General features: G+C 38.6%; 2 protein-coding genes across 8 annotated transcripts in view; both read left to right on the top strand.

Annotated features, from left to right (window-relative positions):
• htt (huntingtin) overlaps positions 1 to 6268 on the top strand; it is a 49314-nt gene extending 43046 nt beyond the window's left edge. For 4 of the 6 annotated variants that reach the window (XM_057843468.1, XM_057843467.1, XM_057843466.1 and 1 more), the window contains 4 exons: positions 1138 to 1357; positions 1739 to 1901; positions 2017 to 2177; positions 4661 to 6268. In XM_057843468.1, the coding sequence (XP_057699451.1) occupies positions 1138 to 1357; positions 1739 to 1901; positions 2017 to 2177; positions 4661 to 4874 (758 nt within the window). In that variant the 3' untranslated portion in view covers positions 4875 to 6268. The remainder of the gene's footprint in view (positions 1 to 1137; positions 1358 to 1738; positions 1902 to 2016; positions 2178 to 4660) is intronic. The other 2 variants (XM_057843470.1, XM_057843469.1) reach the window with 1 other exon arrangement.
• A 6966-nt stretch (positions 6269 to 13234) lies between these two features.
• Positions 13235 to 19094, top strand: part of rgs12b (regulator of G protein signaling 12b) — a 139295-nt gene continuing 133435 nt past the window's right edge. For both annotated transcript variants that reach the window (XM_057842719.1, XM_057842721.1), the window contains exon 1: positions 13235 to 13394. The gene's annotated coding sequence lies outside the window, so the exon portion shown is untranslated. The remainder of the gene's footprint in view (positions 13395 to 19094) is intronic.

Genomic DNA, 19094 nt, shown 5'->3' with positions numbered 1-19094 from the left:
TTCCAATTTTTATTCATAATTGATTTTTTTTTGTTCTGTGTAATTGCTATTAGCAATTGTACCAGCAATATTTATTAAGGGTTTGGTGTGGGTTTTCGGGCTGTGAAATCAATTAATGGAAGTATAATGTATTCTTATGGGGAAATCCTGCTCGACATACGACCATTTCAACTTACAAACAAGGTCCTGGAGCGAATTAATTTCGGATGTAGAGGTACCACTGTATTGTTTTGTAGTTTGTCATGTGTTTGTGATTTGGGGCAAGCACAAGTCTGTATGTCACAGAATTTATTTTATTTTTTGAAAATTTGATATCTTTTTTTCTTCTAATATTTCAACTTTTCAAATACAAACTCAACCTCAATTTTGATAAATAGTTGTCCAATTACTAAATGTGGTTTATTGTTTGTCATTGTTATGTCACAGTTTTTTGTATTGGCTGTAAAATTTTCAGAACTATTTCTTTCAAGCATGGATGCCTAAATTTGAAGATGTTCGACTTTTCTTATTGCATGTCAGTTGTGTTCTTGTGTTGTGAGTTTGTACATTAGACCTGATGATTCTCTCATGTAAATTTATTTACATTTATCTTACATGCATACTAGTATGACTTCAGCACTTTTTGTTCCTACCTATCAATCTCCCATTAGTGATTGTTGCTTGACAAATAGGGTACCTCCACCTAATTATGACATTAACCCCTATTTGCTTCCTGCATGTTATGTTTCCAAAAAATGTTGCATTTGTTGTAGCCTACCTCTAACCCTTCGTCCCCTACTAACTATTCGCACTTAAAATATATTGTTATCCTTGCGATGACTGGCCAAGTAACACCATGTTTGAAATAGCTGCTGAGACAATGCTATATACCTTGGTGATAACATGTGCTTTACAGCTAATTCAGCTAACCAGAATTAGGATTGATCAACTATAGAATGCAATGTTATCAGTAAATGCAGTAAATCCTTTGAAGCAGTATTGACTTACAGCCTATGAATATAAATTGAAGTAAACTGGCAAAATTTTACCATTTTGTCTTTTTGATATGGACTAAATTGACATTTCGAAATCCATGTCCCTACTTTAACCTTTCCCATATTGATTTAACTGGTGCTACCTTCCCTGTCGTCTTCTCAGCGGTGCTTCCGTCCGGTTCAGAAGTCACAGGGGTTAGAGGTCAGGTTGACTCTGGCTCTTCTGTAGCGGAGGCGGTGGGGGTCACGGCGGGTCATGTTGGTTTCTCCTCAGGAAAGGAGAAAGCCAGCCCCGCAGGTCGCCCCACACACTCAGATCCTCAGGCCCCAGACAGTGAGTCGATCATCGTTGCCATGGAGAGGGTCTCAGTGCTCTTTGACAGGTAGACGTGCTCTCACAAACAAGCATAATTATGTTATAAAAGATAATCTCGCAAAAGTTGAGCGGAATATCAAGGACAATCTGTATTTGTAGTTCCCCTTAAAGAGCTGTTTGGACAATGCACAATGCCGCAACAATGTGAAATTAGAAGTCAAAGAATGTATCATGTTCAACTCTTGTTAAATTTTTTTTATCCAGAATTTGGTCTGGCTTTTTGACCAGAAAACATGAAGTAGACAGAATTTGCTGTAGCGGGCCACGCTAGTATGAAACCTGTACACTTTGTTCATATTTTAGGTTTTATCTGTCAATAGATGCAGATGATAAACCATTCATTAAGCCCAAGTCTTTCATCGCTTTATTTGGATTACCCTGTTTGTAGGATCCGAAAAGGTTTGCCCAGTGAAGCCCGGGTAGTGTCTAGGATTCTGCCACAATTCCTAGATGATTTCTTTCCACCTCAAGATGTTATGAACAAGGTCATTGGGGAGTTCCTCTCCAACCAGCAGCCTTATCCACAGTTTATGGCTACAGTCGTATACAAGGTTGGTAGAAGGAACACCAAACATTGGATATATTTGCACAATATCAGAAGCAGGAAAGATATGTAGAATCTTTCTTCAAATGCTGATCATATCTATGCTGGCCATTTTCTTTCAGGTTTTCCAGACACTCCACGCTACAGGCCAATCATCGATGGTGCGAGACTGGGTGCTGCTTTCCTTGTCAAACTTCACACAGAGAACACCGGTGGCTATGGCTATGTGGAGCCTCTCCTGCTTCTTTGTCTCTGCTTCCACCTCACAGTGGATTTCAGCCTTGTATCCTTATAATCGAGCACTTCTCCATGTCCATACAATTACCGTAATTTCTGCACTATAAGGCACACCTGACTCTAAGCCGAAACCCACCAAATGTGACATGAAAACCGCATTGATTCATCGATAAGCCGCAGCTGTCCTCACTGTGTTATGGGATGTTTATACCAAAAGATATTAACCGGTAACACTTTATTTGACAGCTGCATCATACGAAGCTATGAACCAATTGGATTCAAAGCTTCATTGCTCTAAGAAGCTTCATTTGGCCATCACTGCTCCCTTCTTCTGCCACCTGCTGTCAACCCTGTTGTTGTCCAACATGCCTTTTAGCATGCATTGCTGCGCTACAAATGTAAACATTAATCAAAATTCATGTTCTCTGCTAATTATTTATTCAGTTACTGTATCATTTTTTTCATTAATTGCTAGTTATGGTATTTGGTAACACTTTATTTTCCAGTGGCGCCATAAGACCATCATAATTATGACATCACACTGTCATGAGCATTCATGAATGCTTATAACAAATGACATTTCGTGTCTTTCGGCAAATTAACTCCCTTTTGAATGGATGTAAATGACCTGAGCTGGACATAAATGGAGTTAGTAACATACTTATGACAGCCTTATGACGCCGCTGTCAAATAGTGTTACTAAATACCATAACAAGCAATTAATGAAACTACTGGAACAGTAATTGAATACATAATTGGCACAGAACATGAATTTTGATTGTTATTTACATCTGGAGTGCTGCAATGCGTTCTAGGAGGGGGATGTGTTACCTATTAATCCAACTAAATCAGCAAAAAAAGCCACACTGGAAATGAAGGAAAAAGGTAGCAGCTTATGGTCCGAAAATTACGGGAATGGTGTTTGAAAAATGTAACTGAGGAAATTGAAGAAATAATTCATTTCGCAACAGACCAGGCAATTTAAAAAAAAAAAAAAAAAAAAAAAAAAAAAAAACTGACATCACCACAGAACATGAAATGTAACGAGTAGACTTATGGTACATATTAATTCAGAATTTATTTCTTTCAACAAGATATTTTTGGAGCGTTATAGATTGACCATTCTATTTAGCAATCAGAATGATAGTATGAAAGGTTTTCTATAGGTTTTTGAATAATATCTGTTAATGAACCCCCTGCATTCAAAGGTACTTTGGTGACATCGCATAGCATCTTGAGTGTTTTGTTGTTTTTGGCAGCCCTTTTAATTTTCGTCTTAGTCTTTTGGACGATACTACTAGTTTTAGGCATATTTTAGTCATCTCAAGATGTGTTTATTTTCAAATTTTAGTCTTTCGTCTAGTTTTAGTCTACTTGAGCAAGATACTGAACCCCATGTTGCTCCTGGTGCTGCGTCACCAGTAGGTGAATAGTGAGATAGTGTAAAGCGCTTTGAGCGCCTTGAAAGGTGGAAAAGCGCTATATAAGTATAACACCATTTACTTTTACTAAAAATGTTTTCGTCTGTAAAATTTAAAATTTAGCCCCCCCAAATAAAGGTTTCCAACTGTTTGACTGATTGACAGACGAGCACATATTGTAGAGTCTACAAGGACAACGACAACACAGTACATTATTTTTAATTATACCCACCTGGACGACACGAACTGTATGCAAAAAAAAAAATAGTCCGAGAGTTTAAGACAGGCGTGGGCAAACTATTCCACAAAGGGCCGCAGTGGGTGCGGGTTTTTGTTGCAATCCATTAAGAAGACACCTTTTCACCAATCTGCTGTTTTACACGTGTAATCAGTCGATTGCAGTCAGGTGCTTCTCATTTCTGCAGAAACCTCATTGGTTAAGCTAGCTTTGTTGGGTCAGTTGGAACAAAGACCAGGACCCACTGCGGCCCTCGAGGACCGGTTTGCCCACCCCTGGTTTAAGAAGACACTCGCCATTAGCATTACCCTAATGCTAAGGTGACCACGAGTGCTATGCTAACGCTACGAATTACATTTAGTGTGTGATGATCACTCAGCACATACCTCAAAGGCTAAAGCAACATTGCATATTCTCTCTGGCTAAAATAAGGAATATTACCGTGTGTGCAAGCCTGTATGGAGAGTGGAGATGACACACTGGTGAGTCAGGGAGTAGGGGGGCACTGCATGTCACATGAGTGACACAACCAGACAATGCTCAGATGCAGGCTAAATACACATTTCATGTGACGGAAACTGTTGGTGCATTTTCGTCTCGTCAAATGAAAACTGGCATTCATCTGGTATTGTTTTAGTTTCCCAAAACACGTTTTTAGCTTGTCATCATTGACAAAAACAACACTGCTTGAGTGAATTAGAAACTTTTTTAAGAAAATCAATTCTTTATTGAATTTTTTGGGCGGGGTTGGGAACACTACACATTTACTCAAGCTGAGTGTATGGGTCTTGCGTTGATCGCTCGATCAAGATGGTAGTTATGTTTGCTTATCTAGATGAACCTATTGTTCTTAACTCCCTTCTTACCCAGACTTCCTCACGTCATCAGCAGAATGGGTTCCAGTGAAGTGGTAGATGTCAACCTGTTCTGCTTGGTGGCCATGGACTTCTACCGGCACCAAATTGATGAGGAGCTGGATCGCAGGGCCTTCCAGTCGGTCTTTGAGACAGTGGCGACCCCTGGAAGTCCCTATCACCAGCTGCTGGGATCGCTGCAAGCAATCCACCAGGATACCTCTCTTTGACCCGGATTGGGCTTTGAGGAAAAAGAGTCGAGAAAAGCAGGCTTCTGGCAGAAATCTGGTTGAGCCACTGACAGGCTGAGATGGAACGAACAATCATGTGTAAGCTCAAACTGCTTCTCTTGACAGTGACATTTAAAGTATCTACTAGTATATTGATAATGAGGCAAGATATTAAAAGTCAGTGAATAAGGCACGTCATCTCTGCCAACAAATTGATTTAGCTTGCAATTCTGTTCTTGACAGGCCCAACTATCTAGCACCTTGATTCAAGAGAGATGATTCTATTTTTTCTTTACACTTTAATGTTGTCATATGACGAAATCATGAAAAGGACCATCTATTTACTGTATTTTAAATACCATTGGGTCTATTTTCGCGTTTCATGAAAAAGTGGTTATGGCGAAATTTTGTCTTTAAAACCTTTTTAAAAGATGGTTGTTAACCCGTCTGTTCAGTTTACATACTGTAGAACACAGTTCAAAATCAAAGTGGGTGGGAAAAGGATCATTTAGCTATCATGCTCATTAAGGGGAGAAAAATTCCATGTCAAGTTGTCAGTGAGACAAAATTGTTTTTGCCATTATTTTTGAAACTTTAGAAAATTATCATTTTATGATACTGTACATTTGTTAATGACTTATATCGTATTTTGATGGTCCCCACCCATGGAAAAAAAAAGATTCCGTGTGCCCTTCTTTATAACACTCAGGATGTAAATTGTGATTGTTTAAATAAGACTGGAAATGTCATCTTTAAATGTTGTTGCCCTTGTATCTTGTAAAAAGTACCGTAAATATGAAAGCCATTGTGCATGATTTAATTGTACAAAGATACAGAGTTTTTAAAGTAACTATGTTGTGATATGTGGGTTTTTTGTTTTTCCTTTTTAAATGCAAATGATCAAAATCTAAAAGATATGTGACTATAGAATGCACCAAGTTCGATGTTCCAATGAAGAGTTGCTCGGCATTATGCTGGGCTTTCATATTGTGTACATACACTTGCCTTAGATAAATATTCTGTCCTGTGCACTCAACGCTTGAAAGCATGCTTATCAGTTACCTTCTTGCATTATGGCCCATAGTCAATTTCTATGGCTACGGTTGCCACCACTGTTGTGTGACAAAGGATGTAACGCACTCCAAAGGCAGCCTTGTAACCACGGTGACAAGCCGCAGCGCTGACAAATCAAAGAATTGTAGATAATAGCTCAGCGTAGCGGGTATAAAGTAGTTTCCCTTTTTTGTTTTAAGCTTTAAATAGTTTATGTAAAAAAAAAAAAAAAAGATTTTATGATTGCAATATATGAATCTACCTAGCTCGTCTTCTTGATGTTTGGCAAATTCTGCAACAGTAATAAACATCTAAATTGTATGCTGAATTATGTCATGTACCAGTTCTTATGTGTGACTGTGTTAACTATTGAATGAGTCCTGCAGCGGTCGGTCATTTGTATTCAAATTTTAGATCCCATCCTTACCCTCAAGCAGATTATTCCAGGCTACCATGTAATACTTAAAATGTCAAAGGAAATTATTCCCAAAAAGGATTTGAATGTGCTAATGTGATGTAATTGGTTCCTATTTTTGGTGTAAGAGCAGCAAAAGCCTGAGTGACTGGGACCACTGTAGGTGGTAATGAGATTACCTTGAAATCTTTGGTGATTTGGGGAGCTTGTTAAAAAAAAAGTTGCATTCAACAGGCTCATTTGAGTTTTCAATTTCTTAAAATTCCAAAATGGGCAATTCCGGTGTTATTTTTCCTGAGCTGAAAATAATTATCATTCACGTCCCTCCCAGACCATATTACGTCACTGTTTTATGATTGACATGCCAGCATGTTTAAATCATATTTCTTCATAGAAAATTAAATTAGACAATATGTGATGTGTTTATGAATCCAGAGTCAAGATTACTTTCACCTTGCTTGGAATCTTTTTACAAATAATTACCAGTATAGTTTGAAGTTCTTTTCAACATAATCAAATTTTGAGCACATCATAAAGTCTGTCCAAGGCAAACTATTTACAGATGTTTGAAAGCATGACATTAAGATGTCATTTCAGACTTCATTCCAGGGTGTAACAAACGAGCATGGCCAAAAGGCTTTAAACGGAACCATTGCAACTTGACTTCTTAACATGAAGCATTCATTTCAATGTCTCATACATGACTACATTAATGTACGCCGACTTGAGTTATTTGTTGAAGGGTCTTGACATCGTATTCGTTTGAACTTGTTTCAGCACCATTGACAATGCGAGTAATTGCTGCCAGCTCTCCCAGTTAAAATGTCTCAGACGTCTTTCGACGTCAATGGCAGCCGATGAGTTAATTCATGTGTTGGTGATTAAAAGGCATTAAATGGAGTGGATAAAACCACTCCAGCATATGGAATCTGCCTGTAATTACCTTGCAGATTCCATATGCTTTATTAAGCACTAAGCCAAGATCATGATGGTACAGCTACTGAGCAACAATCCATTGCATACGCTTGTAGCAAACAATCACATTATTTCCTCTCTTTGGCCCATTCTGCGCTTGTATTAATGTGTTCCAAACAGTCGTATCTCAGTGGTAATATATTCTGGTTGTACCCAGAGGTGGGTAGAGTATCCAAAAATTTTACTCCTGCAGGAGTAGCGTTACTTCAAAATAATATTACTCGAGTTAAAGTAGTCATCCAAAAAATGTACTCATGTACAAGTAAAAAAGTATTTTGTTGGATGAATACTCAAGGAATGAACATTGTGAGTGACTGCTTACATTATTTTTTTTTAAACAATGGCATTTTTTCTCTCAGCACAAAGTTATCTATATGAACTTTTATTATTTGACAGTATTATAACCTATTACATAACCACTTTAAACCAAAGAAATACACACAATATATATATATATATATATATATATATATATATATAGCATTCTGGCGAAAGAAAAATATACAGAAATGAAGCATTATTCGTCAAAAAAAGCAAGAGTGCCCTTCTAGTGGAGAAAACATATTTCCTATTATAAAACTAAAAGGATTATATCTCTGATTTTCCGTGGTCAATCGGTGCCTAATAAAAACTGGGAGCGAGATCAAATCTGTGCTTTCAAGTTATGATGATGGCGGGGCTATTCACACATATTCTATGTGCAATACTTGTTTACATGCAATATTGACATGCAGTTTTCAATGCTTTCACTGTCAACTGCTGCTTCTTCACTTCGATTATTTGCACTGCCTGAACACAGGACTACCTCATACACATTTATCTATTTGTTTATTTATTCATTCATTCTATTCTATCGCGGCAAAAAAGAAGTAAAGTCTAATATGTAAAAAAAAGAAAAATGTAACTACTAGTGTTGCCCAAAGTAACGGAATAAGAGTAGCGTTTCGTCTTCACAAATCTACGCAAGTAAAAAGTATGGCTTTGTAAAACTAACCTTAAAAGTACATTTTTCTCAAAAAGTTGCTCAAGTAAATGTAACGGAGAATATTGTAACGTGTTACTACCCAACTCTGGTTGTACTAAATATGTTAGTTTATCCAATCAGATGTCCCAAGCATGTGTAGGTGTGTCTGTTGACTCCACAGTTGACCATTTTTGGGGAAAATGATTTCAAATACAATGTTTGACACAAATACAACACCAAATCCTTCAGCTGAACCACGGCAAAGTCAAACTTAAGAGAATGAACAGTTGCATAAACTACTATAAGCGCGCTGAACTCTATTTTGCATAAGTTAGAGGCGCTTTAAAAGTTGTTAGTTGACTCTTGGAGATGGGTTTTGAATGATAACTACAGTAAATTTGAAAGAAGCCACAGTTTAGTTATAAGAAAGTATGCCTACTAAAACAACCACAAAATGTTTTTTTCTCTTTTTTTCCCCTCCCTTCTTGAAACATAAAACTTATTCTTTAAACTAATGACTATATCACATTCATGAGATGAAAATAGTTTTGAGGTGTTTAATCATAATCTCATTAGTTAAAAGGAAAGACAACACCTACAGTGGTATGAAAAAGTATATGAACTTTTTGGAATTTCTCACATTTCTGGAAAAAAAAATTACCATCAAATGTGAGCTGATCTTTGTCAAAATCACACAGATGAAAAAAAACAGTGCGTTGACTGAAACCACCCAAACATTTATAGGTTTTCAAATTTTATTGAAGATAGTGTGCAAACAATGACAGAAAGGGGGGAAAATAAGTAAGTGAACCATCACATTTAACATTTTGTGGCCCCCCTTTGGCAGCAATAACTTCATCCAGACGCTTCCTGTAGCTGCAGATCAGTCTGGCACATAGATCAGGACTAATCTTGGCCCATTCTTCTCTACAAAACTGCTGGAGTTCAGTCAGATTGGTGAGATGTCTGGCATGAATCGCTGTCTTTAGGTCATGCCACAGCATCTCAATGAAGTTGTAGTCTGGACTTTTACTTGGCCACTGTAGAACGTGTATTTTGTTCTTCTGAAACCATTCTGAAGTTGATTTATTTATGTGTTTTGGATCATTGTTTTGTTGCAGCATCCATCCTCTTTTTAGCTTCAACTGTCTGACAGATGGCCTCAGATTTTCCTGCAAAACATCCTGATAAACTTTTGGAATTCATTCTTTCATTAATGATAGCAAGTTGTCCAGGCCCTGAGGCACCAAAACAGCCCCAAATCATAATGCTCCCTCCACCATGCTTCACGATGGGGACGAGGTGTTGATGTTGGTGAGCTGTTCCATTTTTTTCTCCACACATGACGTTGTGTGTTACTCCCAAACAATTCAACGTTGGTTTCATCAGTCCACAAAATATTTTGCCGAAACTTTTGTGGAGTGTCCAAGTGCCTTTTTACGAACATTAAACGAGCAACAATGTTTTTTTTTTAGACAGCAGTGCCTTCCTCTGTGGAGGTCTCCCATGAAGACCATTCTTGGTCATAGTTTTACGTATAGTTGATGTGTGCAGAGAAATATTGGACTGTGCCACTGATTTCTGTAAGTCTTTAGCAGACACTGCACAGTTCTTTTTTACTCTCTGAGTATTCTGCGCTGAACTCTTGGCATCATCTTTGGTGGAGGGCCACTCCTTGGGACAGTGCCAAACTCTCTCCATTTGTAGAAAACTTCTTTGACTGTAGATAGATGAACATCCAGACTTTTTGAGATGGTTTTGTATCTTTTCCCAGCTTTATACAAATCAACAATCCTTGATCGCAGGTCCTCAGACAGCTCTTTTGACCGAGCCATGATGCACATCAGACAATGTTTCTCATCAAGACATTTCTTACCAGGTGTGTGTTTTATAGTGTGCAGGGCAGCTTTAAACCACTCATCAGTGTTGGGCACACACCTGACTTAAAATATTTTGTAAAATTGGTTTCAATTGCTCTTTAAGTCTCCTTAGGCAGAGGGTTCACTTACTTATTTTTCCCCCTTCTGTCATTGTTTGCATACTATCCTCATTTAAATATGAAAACCTATAAATGTTTGGGTGGTTTTAGGTAAAGCAGACACTGTATTTTCATCTGTGTGATTTTGACAAAGATCCGATCACATTTGATGGGGATTTTATGCAGAAATGTGAGAAATTCCAAAAGGTTCAGATACTTGTCATACCACTGTAGTATAAATGACTTTCATTTGAAAGACAGTTGCTTAAACTATCTAAGTATGCAAATGGTAAATTTCTTCAACCACTTATAATGGAGAAAATAAATGTTAAAACAGAAAAAATTTTACACTGCTTTCACATGCAGCCATTTTGTGATGTCAGCTATCACCACACCAAGGGTGTAGGTTTGGTCTCAACATTGGTAGGGACGATATAACAGCATAACATCATTGATATTTTTTGCTGAGGACGGGATAGGACCAAACAGACTGGATGAACGGGTGTCAGGGCTACATTTCTCACCAATATGAACCTAATTAATTGATAGGCTAAATGATCAATGTAAAATAAATCTGTATTGACTTATATTATACTAACTTTCATGTGTATTGGTTCAGGTGATACGCCGATCGATTCAAACATTTGTTTTAAAAAACTACTAAAGAAACATTTTGAAGACTTCCAGAATAAATGTCTGGGTTTTATTGGCAAATTTAAATTGCAATATCTGAACACAAATTGTTCACAAAGTTCACTACATTTCTTACAGTTTAATTAACGTTAACAGTAGAAAACATACAGGAGGATATTCTATCAATGCAGCATTCGCTTCAAGTTCGAGAAATTCACAGAGATCAATGTTATGCTAACTCTGATGCATGGCGGACTTTCAGTAGCGAAATCAGTGGTGTGTTCCTCACTTCCACAACATAGAACGTCTTTTTACATTGATTACAGTGGCTGATGCTGGCGGAAAAAAAAACTTCTAATATCCCTCGTCTTCGAAGGGGGCGGAGGAGGTGGCATGTTGTATTTCTCTTAGGCTGTGAATGTGTGTGTGTGTGTGTGTGTGGGGGGGGGGGGTTTGAGGGGAAAAATGGACTGGCACATTCAGCAAGTGAAAAAGGGTAAATGTAAGGTCTGAACATATGAAAATAATTCACCTAATAATGGTAGGGTCAATTCTATCCTTACAACATATGGGAGGACAATCTAAATGTAGGGCTGTCCCAAACGACTAATTTTCTCCCAATTCGTCATTAGTCTATTTTTACGATAGTCGAATAATCAAATATTTATTTATGTATTTATTTATTTATTTTTACTAATTGAGCAATGGAATTTTTATTGATGCTTATTAATTAACAAAAACATTTTGGAACACTTAAGTTCTTTATTACAATACAAATAAACACATAAATAACAGATTCAGAACACTGACTTTGCCTTTCCAACCTGATTCAAAACAATTCTTAAAAAATATATATCTAGCATTATTATTATAGTATACTACTATAAATAATAGCATTACAATTAATATAATAATTATTCATTGCCAATCGAATTTTTCATAAAGGGTGTCATTTTAAAGCTATTCTTAGTGTAGAATCTGAATTCTGAAGTGTGTGGGATTAACTCAGAAATCGTTATTTATATGACGATCATGATGTGCTTTTATTTTGAAATGCTCACCGGAAGTAAATTAGCTAAACCTCTAACCGTAAGCTTTACACTCCGCAAAAAAGCACTTTTCGTCATTGCATGTGGTGTCAGTAAAATATATATTTTTTACATTTGCAAATGCTGTTTACCAGCGATTTTTCATGTTTGAAGTGTCACCTTCTAACCGCAACTTTGCGTTTTGGAGAAGACTGCCAATGTTTTATAGCAGGGTGAAGCAGGTCTTACAATCTGCCAGCTTGTTGTCTCCTGTTGTCTTCCAAAATCAGCCAAGCTTGGCATTGAATAGACAGGACACAACAGTGTACCTGTGGTGGCCTGTGGTGTTATATTTGTATAGCGCTTTTCCACCTTTCAAGGCGCTCAAAGCGCTTTACACTACCCTCCTTGGTTTTGTGGAAATAAGTCAATTTTTTGGCCACTCTGGTTCGCTTTTTTTGACTTTGTGCCGCTTTCCCCGCTTGCATACCGACCGTCCGACATTCTAAACTTTCCATGCATACATTTCTTTTAACCCTTCATTAACCGTCGACATGATGTTGTGCTCGTCGACGCATTTACGTCATTGATGACGTCGACTATGTCGACTAGTCGGGACAGCTCTATCTAAATGACCTATAGAACTGAAGTCATTATATAATGCAAGTAAGGTTGCTTAAAAGTTGGTGGGGACAATTTCAGCATCCTGAAAAGTTGGAGACGAGTTGAAGAGTTATGTCTCGACCGTCCCTATGCAAACCTACGCCCTTGCCCCACACGCATTCACACTGACGCAAATACAGGTGCATGTGAAAATGGGTATTAGTGACATCAAGAGGAAAAACGGGCCATTTGATTGGCTGAAATAGTATCGGCTTGATAAAATGACTGCCTTCATGCTAAGCAACAACATCCAGGAAATAGTGGCTTTTATTAATATACACCCCCCACCCCCACTATCACACTTAAGAAAAATGAAATTGTCCCCCCCCCCCCCCCCAATTTATTGTACAATTGCACATGATAAATGAATCTTTCCCTTCAATATAAACAGACCCTTTTTGAATTTCCCAAAAATGAGGATTACATGGAAATATTTGTATGATTTTTTAAATATTTATAATAGATTAACCTTTTTATCATGTTGTATTTTTTTACTCTATTTTTATTGGCCTTTATATAACCCTCCACAGAGAAAAAAATGCATGTCCAAAAGTTTTTTTTTTTTTTTTTTTAGTAGCAAAGCGAACCATATCTCATTTAAACTTTATTGGAGCAGTTGGATATTTCCTTCCATATCCAGTCCCTCCTCATAGCCCACTCTCAACTAACCCCCTCCTCCAGTCCTCCTCCTCAAAAGGCTACTTGGCCAGATGGTGCAGCCTTTTCTTTTGTTTACTCATCGGCCATGAGTTGACCCGACTGTCCCTAACAACTAAACTATGGATGCTGCCTGGGAGCCGTCATTCGACAAGTAAGTCATTCGCTCTTGGTAACTCCTAGCTCTCAACGCCCGCCTTTTGCGCTTATGTGTCATTTAAAAAAAATGTGACTTAGCTGACTTAGCCTAATAAATTCGATTTACCCCCCACTCGCTCTAAGGCTTCCGACCCAAAGTGTTCCAGTTACATGCACGTTGTTATGCGTGTATATTGAAAAGAATGCATTTGTTTTCACTGTTTTCTTGAAAGTTTGACTGAGAACGTTACTTTTATTTGTGATTTCTCACTCGAACCTGAGTCAAGTTCCCCACATAACTGTTCTCTGCCCGATTGACATTCGTGTAAACCAATGGCGGTCAATACTCCAATGTGTACATCGCCGTTGTCAACGTTACAGCCATTCTCGAAGCATTATGGACTTAAAGGGCGGGGCAAAGGCACAAGCAAGGGTGGTTGCATGTTTGGAGCGTAAGTGAGGAAAGAAAAACTTGAAAAAGTAATGTAAATAAAAATAGTTAACGCATTATTCCAAGGACATGGTCATTGTGATCGTTAGTACCTTTCAACAAAACAAAATATTGACCACAATTATTTTACATGTTGCTGTAAGATAACTTGACAACGCCAAAAGGAATGTCTGTTCCGTTAAAGGGACGCTGTGTCTATAATAATCAATATGACCATAACCAATGTCCACCAAAGGTGAAGTGAATTCAATAGTCGCGCCCACAAATTATATGTGGATGTTGTCCTGTAGTTCACCTGCAAAGGTGCGTTTCGAAACACCTCTACCTATTGGCAGTGGCGGAGCTAGACTTTTATCCTTGGGGTGGCCAGGGGGTGGCCGAGGCTATTTCAGGGGGTCCACAGACTATAACAATGCATTTGTTTCTTGACTTATCAATTGCAATCGGAGTGTCAAATGTTGAAATGTACATACTAAGCACAAAGGAGATGAGATTTATGTATATTTAATTGGCATTTTATTAACAATGCAGAACGTTCAGAAAAGCATAATCTTCGGTTATTGTGAGAAGTCGCAAAACGTTTCACAAAGTATTTTTATTTGTATGCCCGAGCCCGAAACCCCCCCGAAATTTTACGTTTTATTTGTAGGCTCGAGCCCGTAACCCCCCCCCAAAAATGTATGTTTTATTTGTGAGGACTCAGGAGGAGGATGCGATGCGTGGTTGCAATGTGCATGATAACAAATTAAAGCCTGTCTTTTGTAACAAATTTTCCCAGTTAAACAATACTGTAAGATGCATACTTAATATACATTTATATCTTATATTTTATCTTTTACATTTGTGTGTCTGTTCTATCATGTGGATAATTCATGCGTCATTTCCATGGCAAAATGCAATGCACATTTATTTTAAGTCGCATAGAAGTGGACCATTTCAAATCCCAACTGGGTCACTTTCGTATGTGGTTCAAATCGAAACTGGGCCACATTTTTCCAGAATGTGGCGGCGGTCTGAACTGTCAAGTCTCCCAAATCGGAATTCATGCAGCAGTTACATCTGCAAAGAGCGAGAGCGGCAGGGAGGACGGCAGCGATGTAGCTGTTCATTAGCGATAGCGCCTAGCTTGAACACAGCTTTTACGCAGGAGGCGGGCTTGACCACAGTCATAAAAATTATATTTTATATATTTTATTATATTATTATATTATCTATTCTATTATCTATTATATTATCTATCTATATCTAAGATATTTTATCTTTTACATTTGTGTGTCTGTTCTATCATGTGGATAATGCATGTGTCATTTCCATGGCAAAATGCAATGCACATTTATTTTAATTTCTTCGAGTTGGCAGAAAAAAACGCAAGTTTTCTTTATGTTTAAATAGTCTACCTATTTTTATGATCATTATAAATTCATTTACACAACGAAATAACGCTGGAAAGGTTTGTTAAATATATTTCTGTGTGGGATATTGTGCTCACTACGCGCCTCTCTAACAAGGAGAGGAACAGCGGCATATACAAAAATAAACTAAAATACTTTTAAATAACATTCTTTAATTTAATGACTCGCATCAGAACACACAAAAGAACAACCTGCCTTAAGGAGCACTGAAACAAAATAAATAAGTACATTTTAAGGAACACAATGCACGAACTCCACGATGTCCTGCTTAGCACAAAGAGGTGCAGCCCCCGAAACAAATGATAATAACGATGTTTGACAAATACCTTTTAGGCCAGTACAATTTTTAAAATGCCTGCTCAGCGTCAAGGTGCCAGTCTTTCTGCTCTCGTACGAGAGCAAAGCGCCACATTTGTTGCATTCGGCAAGGCCGACACAGTTTTATGTAGCATCTTCCACTATCAGTTGAAATCCTTTCCACACACCACTCGTGGATTCTTGCCTTTTCAATCCCCCCGTCTTTAGTTTGCTTTTCACCTGTTGCTGCTCTACTCGGGTCGGTTCGGGTTCGGGCTCAAAATCTAGGCTCTACGGGCTCAAGATCTAGGCTCTACTTGGAAGCTAGACGCCATGGGATATAACGTTAACGTTTGCTTGATGCCGTGGCTCTCTGCTAGTAGCGAAAACAACAACAAATCTCCTACCTACAAGTTATTTTAAACATTGACTCATTAGCACACCAGCATATAACTTACTTTACGACGAGGATTTCAGTGTCCGTGAAGGGTATCCTTCGTCTCCTTCTTTGTTGTCACTTTGTTTATCTTCTGTCAAGTTCACAGTGTCAACGATGACCGACTCAAATCAGACTCAAATCTTCCTCTGTTTCAGTGGCAATTCTTCTTCTCCTAATGAAAGCGGATTGCAACGCTTTGTGGTACATAGCGCCAACTACTGTACAGGAAGGACTTAGCAGTCGGTGCCGCGATATGTCAATCACCTGGGGTGGCACCTGGGGGGTCCAATCAGATTTCAGGGGGGTCCAGTGCTACCCCGGCCTCCCCTCTAGCTCCGCCCCTGCTCCTACCTACAAGTTATTTTAAACATTGACTCATTAGCACACCAGCATATAACTTACTTTACGACGAGGATTTCAGTGTCCGTGAAGGGTATCCTTCGTCTCCTTCTTTGTTGTCACTTTGTTTATCTTCTGTCAAGTTCACAGTGTCAACGATGACCGACTCAAATCAGACTCAAATCTTCCTCTGTTTCAGTGGCAATTCTTCTTCTCCTAATGAAAGCGGATTGCAACGCTTTGTGGTACATAGCGCCAACTACTGTACAGGAAGGACTTAGCAGTCGGTGCCGCGATATGTCAATCACCTGGGGTGGCACCTGGGGGGTCCAATCAGATTTCAGGGGGGTCCAGTGCTACCCCGGCCTCCCCTCTAGCTCCGCCCCTGCCTATTGGAGGAAATGTCTATGACGTCATCCTATCCATGTTAACGCTTGGTGGATGCGAGCCCTCCCAGTCCAAATGGATTGGCAGCCAAAGAGTTAAGCAGCTTTGAGATAGTTTTCACAAAGGCTCTTTGAAATAATCTACTCGTTCTCTCCTCCCCAATAATCTAATTCACTCATCAGTCAAAATATAAAGCTACTTTAACGAAATTTGAATGACATCACCCGCCAGTGCAAAATGGGTCACAATGATGTTTTGGCATTATCAAAAAGAGTACAGTCTCAGCTTTCCAATTACATATGGACCATGACGGACAGGGAAAATGGACCTTAATAGTCCTTCTCAAGAAATTAGCATATTGTGATAAAGTTCATTATTTTCTGTAATGTACTGATAAACATTCGACTCTCATATATTTTAGATGAATTCAAGTCTTTTATTGTTTTAATATTAGGGCTGTCAAAATTATCCCGTTAACGGGCGGTAATTGATTTTTTAAATTAATCACATTAAAATATTTGACGCAATTAACGCACATGCCCAGACAGATTAAAATGACAGCACAGTGTCATGTCCACTTGTTACTTGTGTTTTTAGGTGTTTTGCCGCACTCTGCTGGCGCTTGGGTGCGACTGATTTTATGGGTTTATGCACCATGAGCATTGTGTAATTATTGACATCAACAATGGCGAGCTACTAGTTTATTTTTTGATTACAAATTTTATTAAAACGAAAACATTACGAGGGGTTTTAATGTAAAATTTCTATAACTTGTACTAACATTTATCTTTTAAGAACTACAAGTCTTTCTATCCATGGATCACTTTAACAGAGTGTTAATGTTAATGCCATCTTGTTGATTTATTGTTATAATAAACAAATACAGTACTTATGTACAGCATGTTGAATGTACAGTGCCTTGCAAAAGTATTCGGCCCCCTTGAACCTTGCAACCTGTCGCCACATTTCAGGCTTCAAACATAAAGATATAAAATTTTAATTTTTTGTCAAGAATCAACAACAAGTGGGACACAATCGTGAAGTGGAACAAAATTTATTGGATAATTTAAACTTTTTTAACAAATAAAAAACTGAAAAGTGGGGCGTGCAATATTATTCGGCCCCCTTGCGTTAATACTTTGTAGCGCCACCTTTTGCTCCAATTACAGCTGCAAGTCGCTTGGGGTATGTTTCTATCAGTTTTGCACATCGAGAGACTGACATTCTTGCCCATTGATCCTTGCAAAACAGCTCGAGCTCAGTGAGGTTGGATGGAGAGTGTTTGTGAACAGCAGTCTTCAGCTCTTTCCACAGATTCTCGATTGGATTCAGGTCTGGACTTTGACTTGGCCATTCTAACACCTGGATACGTTTATTTTTGAACCATTCCATTGTAGATTTGGCTTTATGTTTTGGATCATTGTCCTGTTGGAAGATAAAGCTCCGTCCCAGTCTCAGGTCTTGTGCAGATACCAACAGGTTTTCTTCCAGAATGTTCCTGTATTTGGCTGCATCCATCTTCCCGTCAATTTTAACCATCTTCCCTGTCCCTGCTGAAGAAAAGCAGGCCCAAACCATGATGCTGCCACCAACATGTTTGACATTGGGGATGGTGTGTTCAGGGTGATGAGCTGTGTTGCTTTTACGCCAAACATATCGTTTTGCATTGTGGCCAAAAAGTTCAATTTTGGTTTCATCTGACCAGAGCACCTTCTTCCACATGTTTGGTGTGTCTCCCAGGTGGCTTGTGGCAAACTTTAAACAAGACGTTTTATGGATATCTTTGAGAAATGGCTTTCTTCTTGCCACTCTTCCATAAAGGCCAGATTTGTGCAGTGTACGACTGATTGTTGTCCTATGGACAGACTCTCCCACCTCAGCTGTAGATCTCTGCAGTTCATCCAGAGTGATCATGGGCCTCTTGGCTGCATCTCTGATCAGTTTTCTCCTTGTTTGAGAAGAAAGTTTGGAAGGACGGCTGGGTCTTGGTAGATTTGCAGTGGTCTGATGCTCCTTCCATTTCAATATGATGGCTTGCACAGTGCTCCTTGAGATGTTTAAAGCTTGGGAAATCTTTTTGTATCCAAATCCGGCTTTAAACTTCTCCACAACAGTATCTCGGACCTGCCTGGTGTGTTCCTTGGTTTTCATAATGCTCTCTGCACTTTAAACAGAACCCTGAGACTATCACAGAGCAGGTGCATTTATACGGAGGCTTGATTACACACCGGTTGGATTCTATTTATCATCATCGGTCATTTAGGACAACATTGGACCATTCAGAGATCCTCACTGAACTTCTGGAGTGAGTTTGCTGCACTGAAAGTAAAGGGGCCGAATAATATTGCACGTCCCACTTTTCAGTTTTTTATTTGTTAAAAAAGTTTAAAT

The sequence above is a fragment of the Corythoichthys intestinalis genome, chromosome 8 (assembly GCF_030265065.1).
Source record: "Corythoichthys intestinalis isolate RoL2023-P3 chromosome 8, ASM3026506v1, whole genome shotgun sequence".
Lineage (NCBI taxonomy): Eukaryota > Metazoa > Chordata > Actinopteri > Syngnathiformes > Syngnathidae > Corythoichthys > Corythoichthys intestinalis.
This window is presented reverse-complemented; position numbering and strand designations above follow the sequence as displayed.